The 17,675-nt window shown below is 47.3% G+C and overlaps 1 protein-coding gene across 3 annotated transcripts in view; it reads right to left on the reverse strand.

The window, feature by feature from the left end:
• ppfia2 (PTPRF interacting protein alpha 2) overlaps nt 1-17,675 on the reverse strand; it is a 156,383-nt gene that overhangs the window by 19,449 nt on the left and 119,259 nt on the right. For 2 of the 3 annotated variants that reach the window (XM_035426739.1, XM_035426740.1), the window contains 11 exons: nt 15,284-15,418; nt 12,261-12,344; nt 11,340-11,471; nt 10,814-10,876; nt 10,517-10,608; nt 9,110-9,248; nt 6,939-7,156; nt 4,328-4,568; nt 1,926-1,955; nt 1,461-1,588; nt 939-1,117 (listed from right to left, as the gene is read on the reverse strand). In XM_035426739.1, the coding sequence (XP_035282630.1) occupies nt 939-1,117; nt 1,461-1,588; nt 1,926-1,955; nt 4,328-4,568; nt 6,939-7,156; nt 9,110-9,248; nt 10,517-10,608; nt 10,814-10,876; nt 11,340-11,471; nt 12,261-12,344; nt 15,284-15,418 (1,441 nt within the window). Of the gene's footprint in view, nt 1-938; nt 1,118-1,460; nt 1,589-1,925; nt 1,956-4,327; nt 4,569-6,938; nt 7,157-9,109; nt 9,249-10,516; nt 10,609-10,813; nt 10,877-11,339; nt 11,472-12,260; nt 12,345-13,180; nt 13,268-15,283; nt 15,419-17,675 lie in introns of all 3 variants that reach the window. The other variant, XM_035426738.1, reaches the window with a different exon arrangement.

Consider the following 17,675-nt stretch of genomic DNA (forward strand, 5'->3'; position numbering starts at 1 on the left):
TAGATCCTTAAGGCATTGTTTCAGGGTATTTGCATATCATTGCTGAAAGACTTATTTATGATGGCAGCCTGGCAATTGTATAATACTCTACCCTCCTATAAAATAAGCTTGTAAAATGAAATTAGGTTATGAGAAGGTCTGCAAGACAAGCTTCTCCTAACGGGCAGAACGTTTACGACTGCCGCCATAAAGCGCGCCATGATATTAGGCTGAAATGATAACCGATATGACACCTGTAGCTAAACTGCTGCATGTCATCCTTCCTCTCGAGTTACTTTGACTTCCCTGCGTTTTGATTTCGATAACGCCCGGGGGCGCGCGTGCTCCCGCCCCAGCGGTAGGGCATTAGCATTCCACGGGAGCGGCCCTCAGTCAAACCCCAAAAACACGCCCTGGGAATTCAATAGCAGGGCGCTAACGAGGCCCAACTCCACAGAGGGGGGGCCTGCGGATCAAGGTTACCTGTCAGATTCAATGTAAGTCTCCCCCACGCCTATAACCACGGCGATACGCCCTTCGGCCGATTCGGGGGGGGGGGGGCTGGCCCCCAGGTTATAGCCGGTTTAGCAGAGCATAGCTCACGGAGGCGAACAGGAGGGGGGAGAAAAAAAAAACAATAAAAAACTGCAGACTCGGCAAAGCGCGGGCCGCTGCTTCAGACCGCGAATGCTGAGCTCGGCACGTCCGGTCCGTCCGCAGTCCAGCGGGTTCGCTGTCCTCACGGGCGCTTCGAGAGCGCGGTGACACGTTAACGGCTGACTAATTAACACCTCAACCTTCCGGCATAAGAGCTGAAGGACCTGGACTGGACTGTTAGCCCACCAGGACCACGGGCCCAGCGCCTGCCGTTCGAACCAGTGTTGTTTGAAACGTCCCACATCTGACGAAGGCCGTTCGGCCATGTTTCTGAGCAGATTCGGGGGGGAGGAGAACGTCACCTTGCCCAGGCACCCCCATTTCCTTGGCCAGCTGACCCAGCCGAGCCTTCTCCTTCTTGCCGAAGAGCCGCCCGATGGAAGACTTGATGCCCTTTTTTTTGGGCTGCTTGTGCAGGGAGTCCTGGCTGCTGGTCACGCTGCTCAGGGCGCTGGCCTCCGCCTCCAGGGTCGCCGCCAAACTGCGAAGAGATCACATGACCCCGCAGCATCACTCACGGCTCTGACCAATGAGAAATGAGAACCGCGAGCACTTTCTGAGCGACGGGCTTTTCCACATCCTGTTTACGTGATAAATATGGCTGCCAACAGACCACGTGACCATTCACCGAAAATCCGCAAGGAGTTAAGAAGTTTAGCGTGTGGGCTTTGTTTAGAATGCGCGTGCGACCCGAACGTGACTTAAACTTGAGCACGGGGGCGTGCGAGGTGGGAGGGGCATGCGGGGCGGGAGGGGCGTGCCGGGTGGGAAGGGTGTACGTAGCGTGCGGGGTGGGAGGGGCATGCGGGGCGTGAGGGGCGTACCGGGCGTCGTTGTGGGCGGAGGCCGGCAGCGTCTGGGTCATGCGCACTTGTCGGGGCGTGGGGGGCGGGGACGTCTCGCACTTGATGGTGGCCTTGTCCTCTCGGCCGTCCTCGTCCACAGCCGCGATCTGGGGGGGGGGGGAGGGGTGGGGGGGGGGCGCAAAAACGTCATCGGTCCCGTCCACAGCGGGACCATCTTTCAGTTTCAACACTTTGCGCTGAGTGTGACAGTTCCACCAGCACCATCTGACAAAATACGTAAAGCAAGAACTTTTGGATAAAACTTCAAGCTTTAACTAAAAGGCAGCTACTTAAATGGTGATATTTTCTGGTTGAAAATGAAACTTCCTTACATAAGCTACATTTGTGCAAAGCATGCCAAGCGACTTCAGGCATTATGGCAAAACCATACTTCATAATCCTGAAAATGCTCATAATGATGATGATCACTCGATATTGCCGTACCTTTCTCCTGTGTTTCCTCAAATCGCTGGGCTACAGGCAGTCACAGGGGATTGGAGAAAAGAAAAACACAGCAGTCAGTATCAGTGAGGGGGGGGGGGAAAAAAACCCCACAACCTTGAACACATTGCGATTAGGTTGCCATAGATACATAATTATACAGCATTTACATATCTGACCCCTTTTTATTGTCGCGTACGCACTCAATGACAAATGAGTCATCGTTGCTAAAACGCAAGTCTAAGAGGCTATTCTGAAAAGGGTATTTAAAAAACAGAAGAAAAAAAACAGGCTGCCCCTGTGTGCTAAGATTAATTAGCAGGATCAATAAAATCAAAGGCTCATTCCTTAAAATGCCCCTGGGAGCTGTGTGGACATTAACATATCACGACCCTCTCGAGCGGGGCTCTACAGGGATTTCAGTATTTTTAGTTCAAAGGCATCTTGTATACCAAACACAGAGATGGAGGAGACACTGGGGGTGTTAAAGCTGCGGCAGGGTTGGGGGGGGGGGGTGAAGTGACAAACACAACTGCGCCTGGTTACACACCCGAGGGGGCTGCTTCAAGCGTTAGCCCATGGCAAGTTCAAGTTTAAACCCGTGAGAAAAAAATAAAATAAAATAACACGCAAAAAAGCCCGACAGCAGGTTTGCTCGTTGTAGCGGTCGATGGATGGATTTGAAGTTTCTGGATTCTCGGTTTTTTTTAGGAAACTGTTCTAAATCTGCGCTTCCCCTCGAACAATGTTAGTGACCGCAAAGCATCGGACGCCTTCCTTTTTATATTTCAGACTTTTCAGGTTTTTTTCAGAATTACTGTAGCGCGCGCTCTCGGAAAACACGCTTCTCCTTTCAAGCTGAGAGCCTTTGTACGCCCAGACGAGATCCTTTGACAGACTAGCTTTTGTCACCCGGAGGTACAGTATTTGCCACAAAAGGATTATCTATCGGTTCATCCTGAGTACTGAGCACGCCCATTGTTTCAGCTCCCTTTAAATAACGGCCTCTGCGTTGCGTGACATAAAATTATCTCATAAAACAAACATTTCCGCATTGTTGTGCTTTCTATTCATTCCTTCACCATAATTCATCATTCAGTGAAGAAATCTGTCGTTCACTAGATGACAGATAAACAAAAGTTTTCCAAGTTCAGTGCAACCGACTGAACCACAAGAAGCAATCTGGATGGGCAACGCCAAATTTTACAGGCTTCCGTAATACTCAACTCTAATGCGATCAAGGGAAAAATGTTAAATATATTCCTCGCATTTCACAAATGTTCAGATATCCTAAAACCCTTCCACAAAATGGTTCACGGTCCCCACGTCGACTACATTCAGACAGACCAATGGCTGCAGCGCAAGAGCTTTTAAAAAAAAAAAAACCCTACAGAGGAAAGGGAAAAATAAGCAATGTCCATTCATCAAAGAACTAATAACTGGGCCTTAAACTCGTCGAAGGAAAACCAATAAATTCTTCCAGCAATAATGTGCACTGCTCAAAATGAATGCGGCCCGGTTTATTTCACCGCACTTCGACAGAAAGGTCATGACGTATTTCAGAGCTCCTGTCCACTCCCCATCATGTGCTTTGACAACCTAGATTGCCAACCCGAAAGAAAAAAATAGCTGACCTTTTCTTAAGTTGTACACCACCAACACCCCCACTTCAGGGGACCGATTTATTTCTTTATTACAATGCTAGAGGACCAGCAAAAAAATAAAATAAAAGGGTAGAAAGTATTTAGCACTGCCATATTAAGGTCATTCTTAACGTTCCTCCTTGATCTCCCTCAGTCTCTCCCCGATGGAAACAAAACCCACCCGTAGACAAAGCTTCGTACAACGACCCAAAGCCACAAATCTCCCCCAAACCCATCGGCCTGTGCTCAACTCCCAATCCATTCCACAGTTTTACAGCCCGTAAGCAAAAATGTCCACTTTGTGAGTAAAACCCTAGAAATTGCACTAATTCTCCTTTTTTATTGCATGTCATATATTTAATATTATTACAAATGGTTTTCCACATTACGTGGTCTTTGCTAATGCCAGGATGCCATTCTTTTAGTTGGAACAAATGTATTTTTATCCTGTTTGTTTTTTTTTGTTTTTTATGGCTGATCTTATCCAATCAAGCACCTCACTGGCAGTAGTATCTAGAGGACTGAATCTGAAGAACTTGTCCGTACATGTATTTAACCCTTCGAAGAGTAGGCTTTCTGGAATAATTTTTGTTCAAAATTCTGAGTCAGTGTTCTAGAACTCCGTTGCTTTCAGTCACCAGTAGTGACTGTGACATCAGCATTAGAGTAGAATGTTCAGCTAGGAACATTCCGATCACATACAGTATTCGCGATCTCACGCCTTAAAGGGTTAATAAACGTGAGTGAACGGGCGCACGGTACCAGCGTCATGACGCCCATGCGCTCCATGTCCCGGGCGGGGCTGCGGGGCGTGAGCTTCGGGGTGGAGTGCCCGCTGGGAGGGGAGGAGCTGGCCAGGGAGGAGGCGGTGGCCGAGGCAGTGATGGACGTCCCTGGGTGGTGGGCGCGGGCCAGGTTGAGCCCCTCCAGGCTGACGCTGGCCACGCGGTTCTCGATCTCCTCCGCCCTCAGCTCCGTCGACTCCTTCTCCTCCTGGATTAGCCTGTGGGAGGGAGAGGGGGGGGGGAAGAGACGAGGGGAGAGGGGGAGAGAGAGAGAGAGAGAGAGAGAGGAAATGCCTCAGCTTTCCAGCAAAACAGCTCTTGTAGTCTCCCTGTAGAATGAGAGGCAGTGTGCCCTCTGTTTATTATCATCATAATGCCGTCCTTGCTGGATCATGAATGCAACGGAGCTCTGCACTAAGAGATGTGATCACCAATGCAGATAAGAGATTACCATCGAATTAAATGCTAAAGTCCTTTCATTACATTATTCCCTCTGCCCCAGTCACACTGACAAAATATGACAGTTGAGATGAGCACCACTCAGACACGCGAGGACTGGCACAGTTTTCACCTCTCAGGGTTTTAAGGATCTCCATCAAGATCCGCACTTCAAACTATCTGAGAGACCCAAGGGGTGCGCAAATTAAAAGTAAAGTGTACAGATTAACGGGGTAAAAAAGCCAGTTCGTTACTCATAACCACGCAGAGTACTTCACTTGCAAATCAGCCGAGAGCTAAAGTCCCTTGATTCAAACGTTGATATCCGATATCTGGGTCAGCGCTGTCAAGCAAGTCCTATTTTCAATAAGAATTATAAAACTGCCACTTACCTGCCAAATTCGCCCGTTAATGCAGACGGGGGGTTTGAATAGAAATGAGCCACTGCAATCCACAGTGAAGTTTACAAGCCTGGCCTGGCTTTGCAAGCTTCACGAGCTTACGAGCCGGTTGCATCACAGAACCCTCGTGTCACATACGTGCACTGTGATCAGACACTACAGTGCTGTGTTGTGCTGCTGTAAACGATGTGTCCACTGGACATACAGTATGCTGCTGTAAACTATGTGTCCACTGGACGTACAGTATGCTGCTGTAAATGATGTGTCCACTGGACTTACAGTATGCTGCTGTAAACGATGTGTCCACTGGACTTACAGTATGCTGCTGTAAACGATGTGTCCACTAGACGTACAATATGCTGCTGTAAACGATGTGTCCACTGGACTTACAATATGCTGCTGTAAACGATGTGTCCACTGGACTTACAGTATGCTGCTGTAAACGATGTGTCCACTGGACTTACAGTATGCTGCTGTAAACGATGTGTCCACTGGACGTACAGTATGCTGCTGTAAACGATGTGTCCACTGGACTTACAGTATGCTGCTGTAAACGATGTGTCCACTGGACGTACAGTATGCTGCTGTAAACGATGTGTCCACTGGACTTACAGTATGCTGCTGTAAACGATGTGTCCACTGGACTTACAGTATGCAGCTGTAAACGATGTGTCCACTGGACGTACAGTATGCTGCCGTTTGCGTAACTCAGACATGGCAGCTGCAGTAGTTTGGGAGCAGTAATATCACTGTAAGCCTTGTAAACTGTCGCGGGTATGAAATAAAGCACCGCTGATTCAATTTCCTCCCGTCCGTCAGAACGCTGCATCGCTGCACGCGCTGCAAGCCAACGCACACGCCGTTGAAAGACAGCAGAGAGGTAATGTGATGCGATTCGGGCCGCGGGCTAGTTTAATGGCGTTCGTTCCGCCGGACAGACCCCCCCCACCCCCCCGCGCGCACTCTATGGCAGCCCTCTTGGCAGCGAGCGTGATGCAGTCAGCGGCAGATCAATTAGTGTCGCTCATAAACTCGGTTACATCACCACGGAAACCCGCACAGCGGGGGGTGGGGGGCAGGGCGGTCTCGTCAGATTCCGGTGATGAGGGGGAGGGAGCGTGTGCTCAAAACCTTCACTGCCCTTGTAGCTCCGCCCTCAGAATGACATCAAAATGCATCCAGGCAGCCAATGGAATCGAGGCAAATATGCAAAATGGCCTCAAATAACAGTCAAACTGGGATCCCGCAACTCGGCGAATGAAAGGGCTTGGCCTGGCTCTCTTCAGAAGCCTGTCGGTGGCGGGACCGAACCAACTCAACAGAGTTATCAACAGACTCATCAATTGTGCTTGAGTCTCAGCGCACTGCCAAATGCAGCAGCGAAAGGTTTTAAAAAACATCGTCTGCCGCCGGACAAGGCTAACGCCACGGGGGCAGCTTCTGCAGCGCTAACGGGCGCACGATTACCCTCGCCCCGGGGGTACCGCGGTCGGCCCGTTACGTTTGTCCGTCTGCCCGCCCGTCTGCGCAAAATCACGTTGTTCGGATCTAAGGGGGCGAAACTCCGCAAATCTCTCTGGCCCTTCGCTGGGTCCAATCACACTGAGCGGCTGCCTTGGCCGTTTGCGCGCGCCGCTAGCACTTCGGCTACCCCGGACCGCGGGACGAGCGCTGCAGAGAGCGGCGGGACGAACGCCCAACTGCGTCCACCATGCAGGGTATTGTGGGAAGGGCGGCGGGGCTGCTGACCGGATCTCCCTGTTGATGGCGTCCAGCTGCTCCTGGAGCATCATGGCCAGGGTCTGGGCGTCCGAGTGCCCGCCGGGGGAGAGCAGGTCCATGGAGCCGAAGAGCGTCTCGCGGTCGTCGTCGTCGATGTCCGACATCTCCGTGTCGCTCTCGAAGTGGTGGCTACCCAGAACCCCCAGCTGCTGGGACCGCCACTCCTGCTCCCCCAGCGACTTGGCCTGGACACGGGACCCAGGGGTGATTAGGACCCAGGGTTGATCACAGGGTCATACACATACACATACTCATAACACAGACACTGCACGGGTCAAGAGCACCCATGTTCTCCTCTGTCCTAAAAGAGATCTTAGTCAACCTTGCACTAGAGGAAGGGGATCTTCTTTGTGTCATGCATATCCAGTGGTCATATTGCCATATTGGTTCCTACCTTACACAAGAATGGGGAATGAACAAGAGATAGTGTCCTGTTTTCTATAAAGGTAGACAAGAGGCAGACTGGGAAAAATGCCGAAAAATATTTCCTGTCTAAAATGTTTCCATGACTGCAGGTCAAGCATTTTGTGTCTGTTCTCTGTCTGCACAGTCCTTTCCAGCTTCACTTTAGTTTTCTGGGCTACTCTGAAAAATCAATTTTGCTGTCGGCAGATGCAAAATCGTGCATCGGGGACCGCTGTTTGTTGCTTAATGACCGTCCCCACATTCTCAGAGAGCTTACTGCTTCATAAGCCATCCACTGGCCCCTGGTGCACCCTGGGACACTGCAAAGCAATGCTAATTAATGCTGAAATCAGACAAGCTAGCCCAGCGCCTGCCTCCTGTCTGTGTCTCACCCCGAGGGACGGGGTACGGCCGCCGAGCGGATTAGCCTTTCCCGTGGCTCTCCGCTATCATTCGCAGTTTCTTACACATCGGCTGAAGCCTGAATCGCTCTTGTGTGCAAAAAAAAAAAAAGCTGAAGATTTCTAACAACTGCTTGGCACCCGTACCGAAGATGTAAAGGCTAATCTTATGACTTATCTTACGACTTCTATCTAAAAGCAAACTAATCTTTTTGTCCCTCGTTTGAAACGCCACCCAGGCGAATTTCAAAATACACAGCACTGCGTAGCCCAAAATGGCTTTATCAAACCTCATAAAGCTTCCAAGGTTAAAAAGCAAGACAGGGACCTTGTGTAAGTAAGTCATTAAAGCATTCGTCTGATCCTCTCTCACAGATATAAACCCAGGGGCTTTTAAAACACATGCTTTGATAAGACCCAGTTCATCTACTTCTTACAGGGATTTGCTCTGCTCTGAATTTCTCACCATTGCACAAGACAGACTGCTCAGGTGTGAACTGAACAGACTGAACCCCCTCTGTTTGTCCTGCTGGGGTTTGCAGGCCCCTGTTATTGTCCTGCTAGGATTTGGGTCCCCTGTGCTGTGGTTTGTGGCCCCTGTGTTTGCTCTCCTGGGTTTTGTGTCGCCTGTGCTTGCTCTGATGGGGTTTGTGGGCCCCTGTGCTTGCTCTGCTGGTTTTCTTGGCCCCCTCTGCTTGCTCTGTTGGGTTTTGTGGCCCCTGTGCTTGCTCTCCTGGGTTTTGTGCCCCCTGTGCTTGCTCTGATGGGGTTTGTGGCCCCCTGTGCTTGCTCTTCTGGGTTTTGTGGCCCCCTCCGCTTGCTCTGTTGGGTTTTGTGGCCCCTGTGCTTGCTCTCCTGGGTTTTGTGTCCCCCTCTGCTTGCTCTGCTGGGTTTTGTGGCCCCCTGTGATTGTCCTGCTAGGATTTGGGTCCCCTGTGCTGTGGTTTGTGGCCCCTGTGCTTGCTCTCCTGGGTTTTGTGTCCCCTGTGCTTGCTCTGATGAGGTTTGTGGGCCCCTGTACTTGCTCTGCTGGGTTTTGTGGCCCCCTCTGCTTACTCTGTTGGGGTTTGTGTCCCCTGTGCTTGCTCTCCTGGGTTTTGTGTCCCCTGTGCTTGCTCTGATGGGGTTTGTGGGCCCCTGTACTTGCTCTGCTGGGTTTTGTGGCCCCCTCTGCTTACTCTGTTGGGTTTTGTGTCCCCTGTGCTTGCTCTGATGGGGTTTGTGGGCCCCTGTGCTTGCTCTTCTGGGTTTTGTGGCCCCCTCTGCTTGCTCTGCTGGGTTTTGTGTCCCCCTGTGCTCACCCCGCTGGGGTTCGAGGGGGGTTCAGCTCACCTTCTGCTCTTCCCTGAGGATGCCGGTCCGGCCCCTGCGGGGCCTCCGGACGACCCTGGCTGACCTGTAATGCTCCGACTGGGTCTCCGCCAGGGAGCCCAGGGAGAAGCGGAGCTCCGCGGACGTGTCCAGGTGAGACCTGAGAGAGAGAGAGAGAGAGAGAGAGAGAAAGAGAGAAAGAGGGAAAGGAGGAGAGAGAGAGGGAGAGAGAGGGAGAGGAGGAGGGAGAGGGAGAGAGAAAGAGGGAAAGGAGGAGAGAGAGAGAGGGAGAGGAGGAGAGAGAGTGAGAGGAAGAGGGAGAGAGAGAGAGAGACAGGAACATTTAACACAAAAATAAAAAACCTTTTTCAGAACATTCTAGAAATATATCCCTTATGTTGCCTGTAAGTTGCATGTACACAGTTGCTGTACTTTCATTTAGCTTCGGAAACCAAAGCAGGCTCAACTCGTTTAAAATTCATATCTTAATGAGCTAACATGAGATCCAGAGCAACATCTCACATGATGCAGGTATTTAAATTTAACACTATATTTCTGAATATGTTAATACATTCAAGTCAAAAACTGTTAAAACCAAGGGGAGTCTATATGTATAAATAGATCATTTAATAATGAAATAAACTCATGATGTTACTTAAACATAATAGCGCTGTCAACGGTTGTGTGAAACCCATGCCACTAAGTGGATAAAAATTGCTCTAAATTATTCATTATCTTTTTTTAGTTACTATGGGGATTTTTTAAATCCTGGGATCAGAGAAGTAAATTGCAGTTTTGGAATATGTCCAAATCAATTAAGTACAGTTATGAATATGAAATCCACGCTAAAAACCTATGGAAAAATACAAATTCTGCACATAATCAAGTAGAGGATGTTAAATTAATTCATAACAGCCAATGAAGCCTGAATAAACCTTAAGAAAACTATAACAATAACCATCTCATTTTATTTCTTGACATTCGATAAATGCATAATTAAACCAGAAAAACTTATATTTATACGCAGTTATAATCCCACTTGTTTAACTGAACTCCTCACCCACTGCAAGTGCTTTGAGCATGCACACAAAAGTAAACAATTCTTTATTTATATAGCACCTTTCAAAACCAAGGTTTAAAGGCCAGTTCACTCTATCTCACCAAAATGCTTTTTTCATCATTTTGACTGAGGGTTTAGAAATGCATATATTTTCTGCATCAAAAGTTAACAGTGCTGTCAATAGTGAAACGTTTGAAATGTACCACATTCCTCCTGCTTTTTTGGCCGGAGCTGCTGATTGGGTTCAACGCAGTTTAATTGAATTCTGCTTGTTTTTCTCAGACAGACAGGAACAGGAACTGATCATTTTTAGGTCTTCCTGTGAATACTGTGTGTGTGTGTGTGAATCCAGCGAAACGCTCACTCACCGTGATAAGGTCGGTTCTGTCAGGGACCCGGTCCTGATTCTGAGCTGGTCCAGTTCTGATCTCATCTTGTCCATGTCGTCAACAAGATGGGTCTGAGTGGAAAGACAGGGCACAGGCGGGAACACTTCGCATTAAAACAACGAAATGGAAATTATTTTAATTCATTAAAATATTTCACTTCATAAAAAAATATGCTCCAGCGTAGCCAAAGGCACATTCAGCTTGGCTCATGCCAGAAAGCGCTACACAAAACTGGCTGATGAAAATGTACTTAATTATTGAACCTTGGACACCTACTTTGTCATGGATTGAATCTTCCAACTGTTTTCGTAAGTTTTCAGAGTCCTGAATCAACACATTCTGAAACAGAGACAACAATTGAATGCGTCAGGAAAGGGAACTGTCTTCCAAGAGAAATCAATGGTACAGTATATCACCGAAACAGACTCAGGCTTTCCACGTTAATTTATGGTAATGGTAAGCGCATAGCTTCCTGTGTGGCTCCACAGTAATTGACTGAATTTTCTGCGCCATTACACATCTTACCTTTACTGTTAACCAACTTGGCAACTTTTCAGGTTGCTTTAATGACTACATTTCAAAATAAGAGCCTAGCAACAAATCCAGCAACGTATATAAATCAAAATAATACACCTGTAAGATATAAAATATTCTACTCTAGTCCTGGCGCTCTATTCCAGAAATTCCCCTGCCTTCATGTAATGCGTGACTTTCATATGCAAATGAGTGTGCGGTGACATCACAAATATGCAAATTACCATGACATCACTTGCCAACCTCTAGCTATTTTCCCTATGCTAACCTTCTCTTCTAACGCCGCCATTCTCTCCTTCAGGTGCAGCTGCAGTCGCTCGTTGGACTCGGTCAGAAGCCGGTCGACGGTGTCCGACAGGCGCTTGTTGTGCTCCTCGTTCATTTTCTCTCTCTGCCTGGCCTGAAGATTCAAACGGAAAAAAAAGAAATTAAAAATTACAACATGTCAAATCAGGATCAGGGCCTCATTTCACAACAGCCATCTGCAAGGATTTTCATGCGCAAATCGCTGTATCTTGTTGAAACTGCAGCCACTCCTGCTGACTCAGTTATATGTGATAATTTACAAAAATGACATCAAAACACTTAAAACTGAACTGTTTCTGAGAGGCACTTTTTAAATAACCACTTGGAAGAAAAAAAAGCAGCTGACAATCATGGTGTTACAAACGCTGCTTTTAAAGTAACGTTATGAAATCACCTCTTGTATCTTTACCAAGCTCTACTGCCAATCTCTGGAATATACTCCGCATTTGTTGTATTCAGTTACTGAATGCTATGTGTGACGTCTTGAAAAGAAATGCAGGGCCATGGTTACTTGAACGAACACTGAAAAACACAAAATCCACTGCTTTTAAATATGGCTTTGAGATGTTGAGTATATAACTGTTTTTTTTATATTGAACACGTTTTTGTTCCAATATAGATATACTGTATACACATATATATATATTACACAAAAAAATTGGACTGCTGGACTAGCTGTAGAGGCAGAACAATTCCAGGATCCCTACTGCAGTAAACATGAATTAAGCCATACCCTGGACCCACTGGAGAATAAGCAGTAAACTCTAAACATGGAGAAACATGCAGCCAGCAGCTTCGCTTGCTGTTTGCTTGATGATGGTGGCATCTGGGGCCATTATCTGATTGGCAAAGCGGCGTGCAGTGGCGCTAGGCTAGTACTCACTCTGTGGAGCTCCTGGTTCTTCTCCTCAAGCTGGCCCTCCAGGTGACGCATGCGCTCCTCGATGCTCCCATGGCGCTCCTCGGCCTGAGAGGGGGAGAAGGAGGGGGTGGGGAGGGGGGGAGAAAGGGGTCCCGCCATTTTAGCAGCCATGGATGTGACACGTGTGCGCAGGCAGGAAGGCAAGACAGACAAGCCAAAGCTTCTACATCTTCAGCAGACTACCAGCCTCGAACGTTCATTCAGGCCTAGGAGACACTGAAGCGCGAGGAGGGGGACGTCATTCAGGGAAGCAGCTGTAGAGGACTGCTCACTACGCGTCAGGTGAAAGAGGGAGAGAGAGAGAGAGACAGAGAGAGGGAGAGACCGCTGGAGAGAGGGAGAGAGAGAGTGAGAAAGACAGGGAGAGAGAGAGAGAGAGAGGGAGAGAGGGAAAGAGAAACTTGGAGTGAGGGAGATAGAGATGAGAAAGAGGGAATGAGAGAGAGAGACAGAGAGAGTGAGAGACACAAAAAGAGTGAGAGACACAGAATGGGTGAGACAGAAAGTGATGGGCAGAGAGAGACAGCGAGGGAGAGAGAGACTGACAGGCAGATATAAAGAAACAGAGGAGAGGTTGCCGTGGAGGTTTAGTCAAAGAGCGCGCGAGATACCAGCCAGATGTGTCATGCAGTTTTCCCCACAGCTCCAGCAGAACCCTGCCTCTCTCTCACACACACACACACACACACACACACACACACACACACACACACAGGACAGAAAACCAAAGCCCAGAAGCGGAAACCCAACGATGGCTCGCTACGACAGACAGAAACACGACAAAATAAAACTCAAAAACAAATCAAATAAAAAGGAATAAATCAAGGAGGAAGTCAGATGGATTGTAATCAGTGACAGAAAGTGACGTCCTGTGGGACTACCTTCCTACGTATGACGCTCGTGTCCTGGGGTTTTGCTTCCGTAACATACTGATAATCACCAGGTGAGGAAGAGGAGCTTGGGTCAGACTAACGGGATGAAGGGGGAGAGGAGAGGGACAAATCATGTGTAAGAACACTGGGTAAAAAAAAACAAAAACACACACAGACACACATACACACTAAATCCGCTTTCAGATAACAGGCACTGAACTGGCATTATGCTCATCTTTTATTAAAGGGCACCTTGAGTGGTCCTTAACACTAGGAAAGATTCACTGAGAACTTAGCAAACACCCATGTAAGGGCCATCTACTTGGTATGTGCATGGCACATCCCACCAAACACTTTCTGTGTGTTTAAATTAAATTACCATAATATATTTCAGTAAGTTTTTATGTTAATTAGATGCCCATATATTTGTATGGATTGTTTGTTTAACTTCAAACTTGGTGCCTTTCAAAAGGACATGTTGGCAAAAGTGTGTGAATATCTGGATAGTTCTATCCTCAGTTCAAATCGTTATGAACACTAGTTTGGACGAACAAATATTATGTGAAAATGTGTAGGAGTGTATATCCATGGGCGCTAGCAGTTTAGCATTTTGACATTTGCAACAATGTTTTCTAGTCATATTTATGGAACTATTAGTCATACATAGACATTTATACAAAATATAACACAAACATTTTGTCACCAGAAGACATGGAATTTCTAAAGCACTCCTTTCTCATGCTGTTCCTCATTACCTCTCAGATTAATATAATCGTTATTATAAAGACAGCTCGCCTCATTTATTTTTGGCCTGCAGAGATAAATTAAGAGTGGGTGATATAAGACTTGTAATCAAACCACTTAGCAAGACACTTCGTGCAGCCCAGTAAGAATTACCCTTATACGCAATAAAGATATTTATCAATATTAGCACGTTGAAATTAAAAATTCACAAGCCTTCAAGCAATTGTAATAGTATAACAAAATAATAAACAAAAAACAGGAAGGGATCTAAAACAAAATTTCAGATACACAGGAAGGAACACGGTTTCCATTTCGAAGCACTCCCTTACCCCTCCCTTCTTCTCTTTAGAACACCGATCTCTGATCAGTTCTGTGATGTCACGTGTGACACCATGCAGCCTGTTTAGCAGGGATGTGAGATGAGTGCCGGGGGGGGGTGTTATCAGGAAGGAAAGATTAGCATCTGTTCCTTGTGATTAGTGTGGCTGTGCTGTAACTGTATTCTGCTGATAAATGCTCGGTTAGCAGTGGCCACTAAATTATCCCGTCACTCTGTATAATTCTATACCTGATAAATGGCGAAGGTGGACGGTGCCGGGCAGGCTCTCAGTGTGAGGAGGATTTCAATTTCAAATGACCATACCGAAGGAAAACCTGACTATACCGCAAACCACAGTGAGCCATGGCCACTTAATCATGGCTTCAAGTCTCCGCCATGTGTTGGCTGGCCGATTTCTACCACTGCCCAGAAATACTGGCCCCGCAAACTGCAACAACTCGAGTTCACTACGCACACTTAGACGTTGTTACATCTACAGATCACTTAACCAACCAGATACAAAGGCCCACTAATGGGATAATGCTGTATAAAGACTGTTTCGCTAATTTACCCTATTAGCATTGTGTATTCAGCCATGCCCCTGAATCATTATCAGTGGATTACGTAAGGGATTCTCAGCTCTGGTCCTCGATGCTGCGTGAGTATGGTGTCGATCGGGAAGTGTGGTACGAACTCAGGATGTCTGCAGGAGCGGTGGTCCTCCAGTACCTGAGGTGAGTAACCCCCTAAAGCACAGACGCCCTCTAGTGACAGGGTTTTGAATCTCACAGACTCTTTGGAAGTCCGGGGCCAAGCGACGTCAGTCAACACACACACACACATACACACACACCTGCGTACCCTCACCGGCGTGTCCATGCGTCCCGTGTAGCACGCACGGCATTCTGGGAGGTGTGTCTCCCCGGAGGCCTTTACCTTGGTGAGCCCCGGGTCGAGTGGCGTCAGTGGACACACACACACCTGCACGTCTGCGTGTCCCGTGTGAGCGCACGGCATTGTGGGTCGCGTGTCTCCCCGGAGGCCTTTACCTTGGTGAGAGCCGCGATCCGCTGGGCCAGCTCGGCCTCCACCTCCGGCAGCGTCTCCGCCTTCCTCATGGTCTGCTGCAGCTTCTGCTCAGCCAGCTCCAGCCTCTCCTGCAGCTGCCTGTTCTTCTCCTCCATCTGCCGACAGACAGCGGACGCGAAACCGCTCAGCCCCAAACCACAGAGCGCTCGCGGGTTATTTATTATCACTTTAATAGACAGGGACAAAAACATTAATAACACATTAAATGTGCCACAATTAGCCAGGAAGGGTAATTCAGGAGCGCAGACTGCCGCAAATTCAGGCCCGGACTGGTACAAAATTCACGTGCTCAACAGTGACACTGCTGGCAGAACAGGGGAACTGCAAGCTTTCAATAATCTGTGCCACCTGAAGTAGATTCAAAGTCACTTTCCTGCTGAACTGCTTTGCTTTTTCTGTCCTTTGCAGATTTTTTTTTTTTTTTTTGAGGGTGGCTGTGTCAGGAGATAAACACAACAGCCCACAGGCCCGTCCGGCTCCTTATCAAGCTCCTTGATGGAAATGCCTTCTTATCCAAAATCACAGACTCACTACAATTTGCCCTTCCAATTTTCTGGAATATAATTTATCTAATGCCACTTATTCGCGCTACCACAAAACAGTTTTTTCAAAACAGTAATTTTCATCACATTTATCGACTATTGGGAACTGTGAGCTAGGTGCCTCCCTAATTTTGCGCCATTTCGTTTTAAATAATTGCCTGGCAATCTAACTAATCAGCAACAGAAGCTCGGGTCTGGCACAACGGTAAGCTCCTGCTGCAGCAGTAAATTCAACACGGTACCTTACTTTTGGCCCATTAGTGAATTTGGAGAAAAGTGGCTTTGCAAACGGGGCACTGAACAGAAAGATCAACAGCGTCTCTGGGATCAGACGGACGGGCCAATCAGAGCGCAGGCATTTATGAGCTGTAGTGTGTAATTTATTCGCGTCTGAATATTTTTTTAACTTTTTTTTTTTTTTCTCTCAGTGTCAGCCCAGGATGCAGTCTTGTCCCAGAGTGCTCGTCTGGCGAAGGACGGGGTCGTAAAGAACAGGGGGGAACTGCTGCCAGCTTGTCATCAGAGGCAAAAAAGCGTTCAGTCAAAACTTTCATTTTATCGCTCCTGTTGGGTGAACTTCTCCCCATTAAAAATGATGGCGCACATAAACTGACTGGGCTTCGCGTTCCGGGGCAGGCTGAGGCAGATTAATTACGAAAAAGAAAAACAAATATTCGGCTGTCGCCAGGATCACGTTCATTCGCCGAGCGACGCTTTCTTTCTCTTCGCAGTTAAAACGTTCTCCTGAGAGACCGGCCTGTGAAGAACGCTCAGTGTTATTGATGAAATCTTTCGGCTGGAAGGTCAACTAATTTTTCTGACATTTTTAATTCCCAAAAACAATGTATTTAATTTTTTACTTTTTTTTCATAGGTTAAGTGCACTCATTAACACTTAAAAAAAGCATGGACATACATACATTTCACATTTAAATCACATTTATATATTCAAATATTAAAATATATTTAAAAATACTAACTACACAAATGTATTTAATAATATATCTAATTGATGTGGATTGCTCAGTTTTAAGAGCTTTCCACCTGTAGACCAAGTGTAGCTCTTTGAATACAGATAGGCGTAGGGTCTGGATCAGGTCACGGCCAGATAAATTCATTTTCGTCGTATAAAAACTATTCGTGAGGGCCTGTCCTTGTCCTTCCTTCTGCCTCAGACACGGCTGCGTGCAGAGACAGGGTTCAGACTAGAGACGGGATTAGAGTGCAGGTTACGGACGTCACGTTCACAGACATACGAGACCTGCAATGCGGCTTCATGTTTCCTGCAGAACGGCCCAAATCTGCAGTACAGCGAAACCCACCATGCCCATCTGGTTCAGGAAACTCCATGACACCGTGAGCTTATTCAACTGCTTGTAAATGCTCTCCAGCACAAAAGTTCTCAATTAGACATTCAGGAGATCAACTATCCACCCACACAGGTACCTCAGAATAACATTAAATAATTACCAGGCAGCAAAAAAAAAAAAACGGGTACAACAGCAGATGTCAAGATGACTTTGCAAATGTCAGGGCAATATGTTCAGCACATTTATTAAGAGTAGAGATGAGTTTCAGTGATGTGTTCTTGAAGGTGCTTTTGCAACTGGTTTATCAAGTAGCTATAAGCTCTTTAAAAAAAATGCGCACAATCTCAGCAAAACGAATGCCTGATTGCAGGAGCCACTTGAAGGGCAAGAGAAATATAAATAAATGAGAATACAGAAAATGAAATTCAAAGAGAGAAGAAATAAATAAATATATAAGCCCCTCCTGAGCGACATGTCCGACTTAGCGGGAGTCAGTGAGCA

This window comes from Anguilla anguilla, chromosome 7 (genome assembly GCF_013347855.1).
Source record: "Anguilla anguilla isolate fAngAng1 chromosome 7, fAngAng1.pri, whole genome shotgun sequence".
In the NCBI taxonomy this organism is placed as follows: domain Eukaryota; kingdom Metazoa; phylum Chordata; class Actinopteri; order Anguilliformes; family Anguillidae; genus Anguilla; species Anguilla anguilla.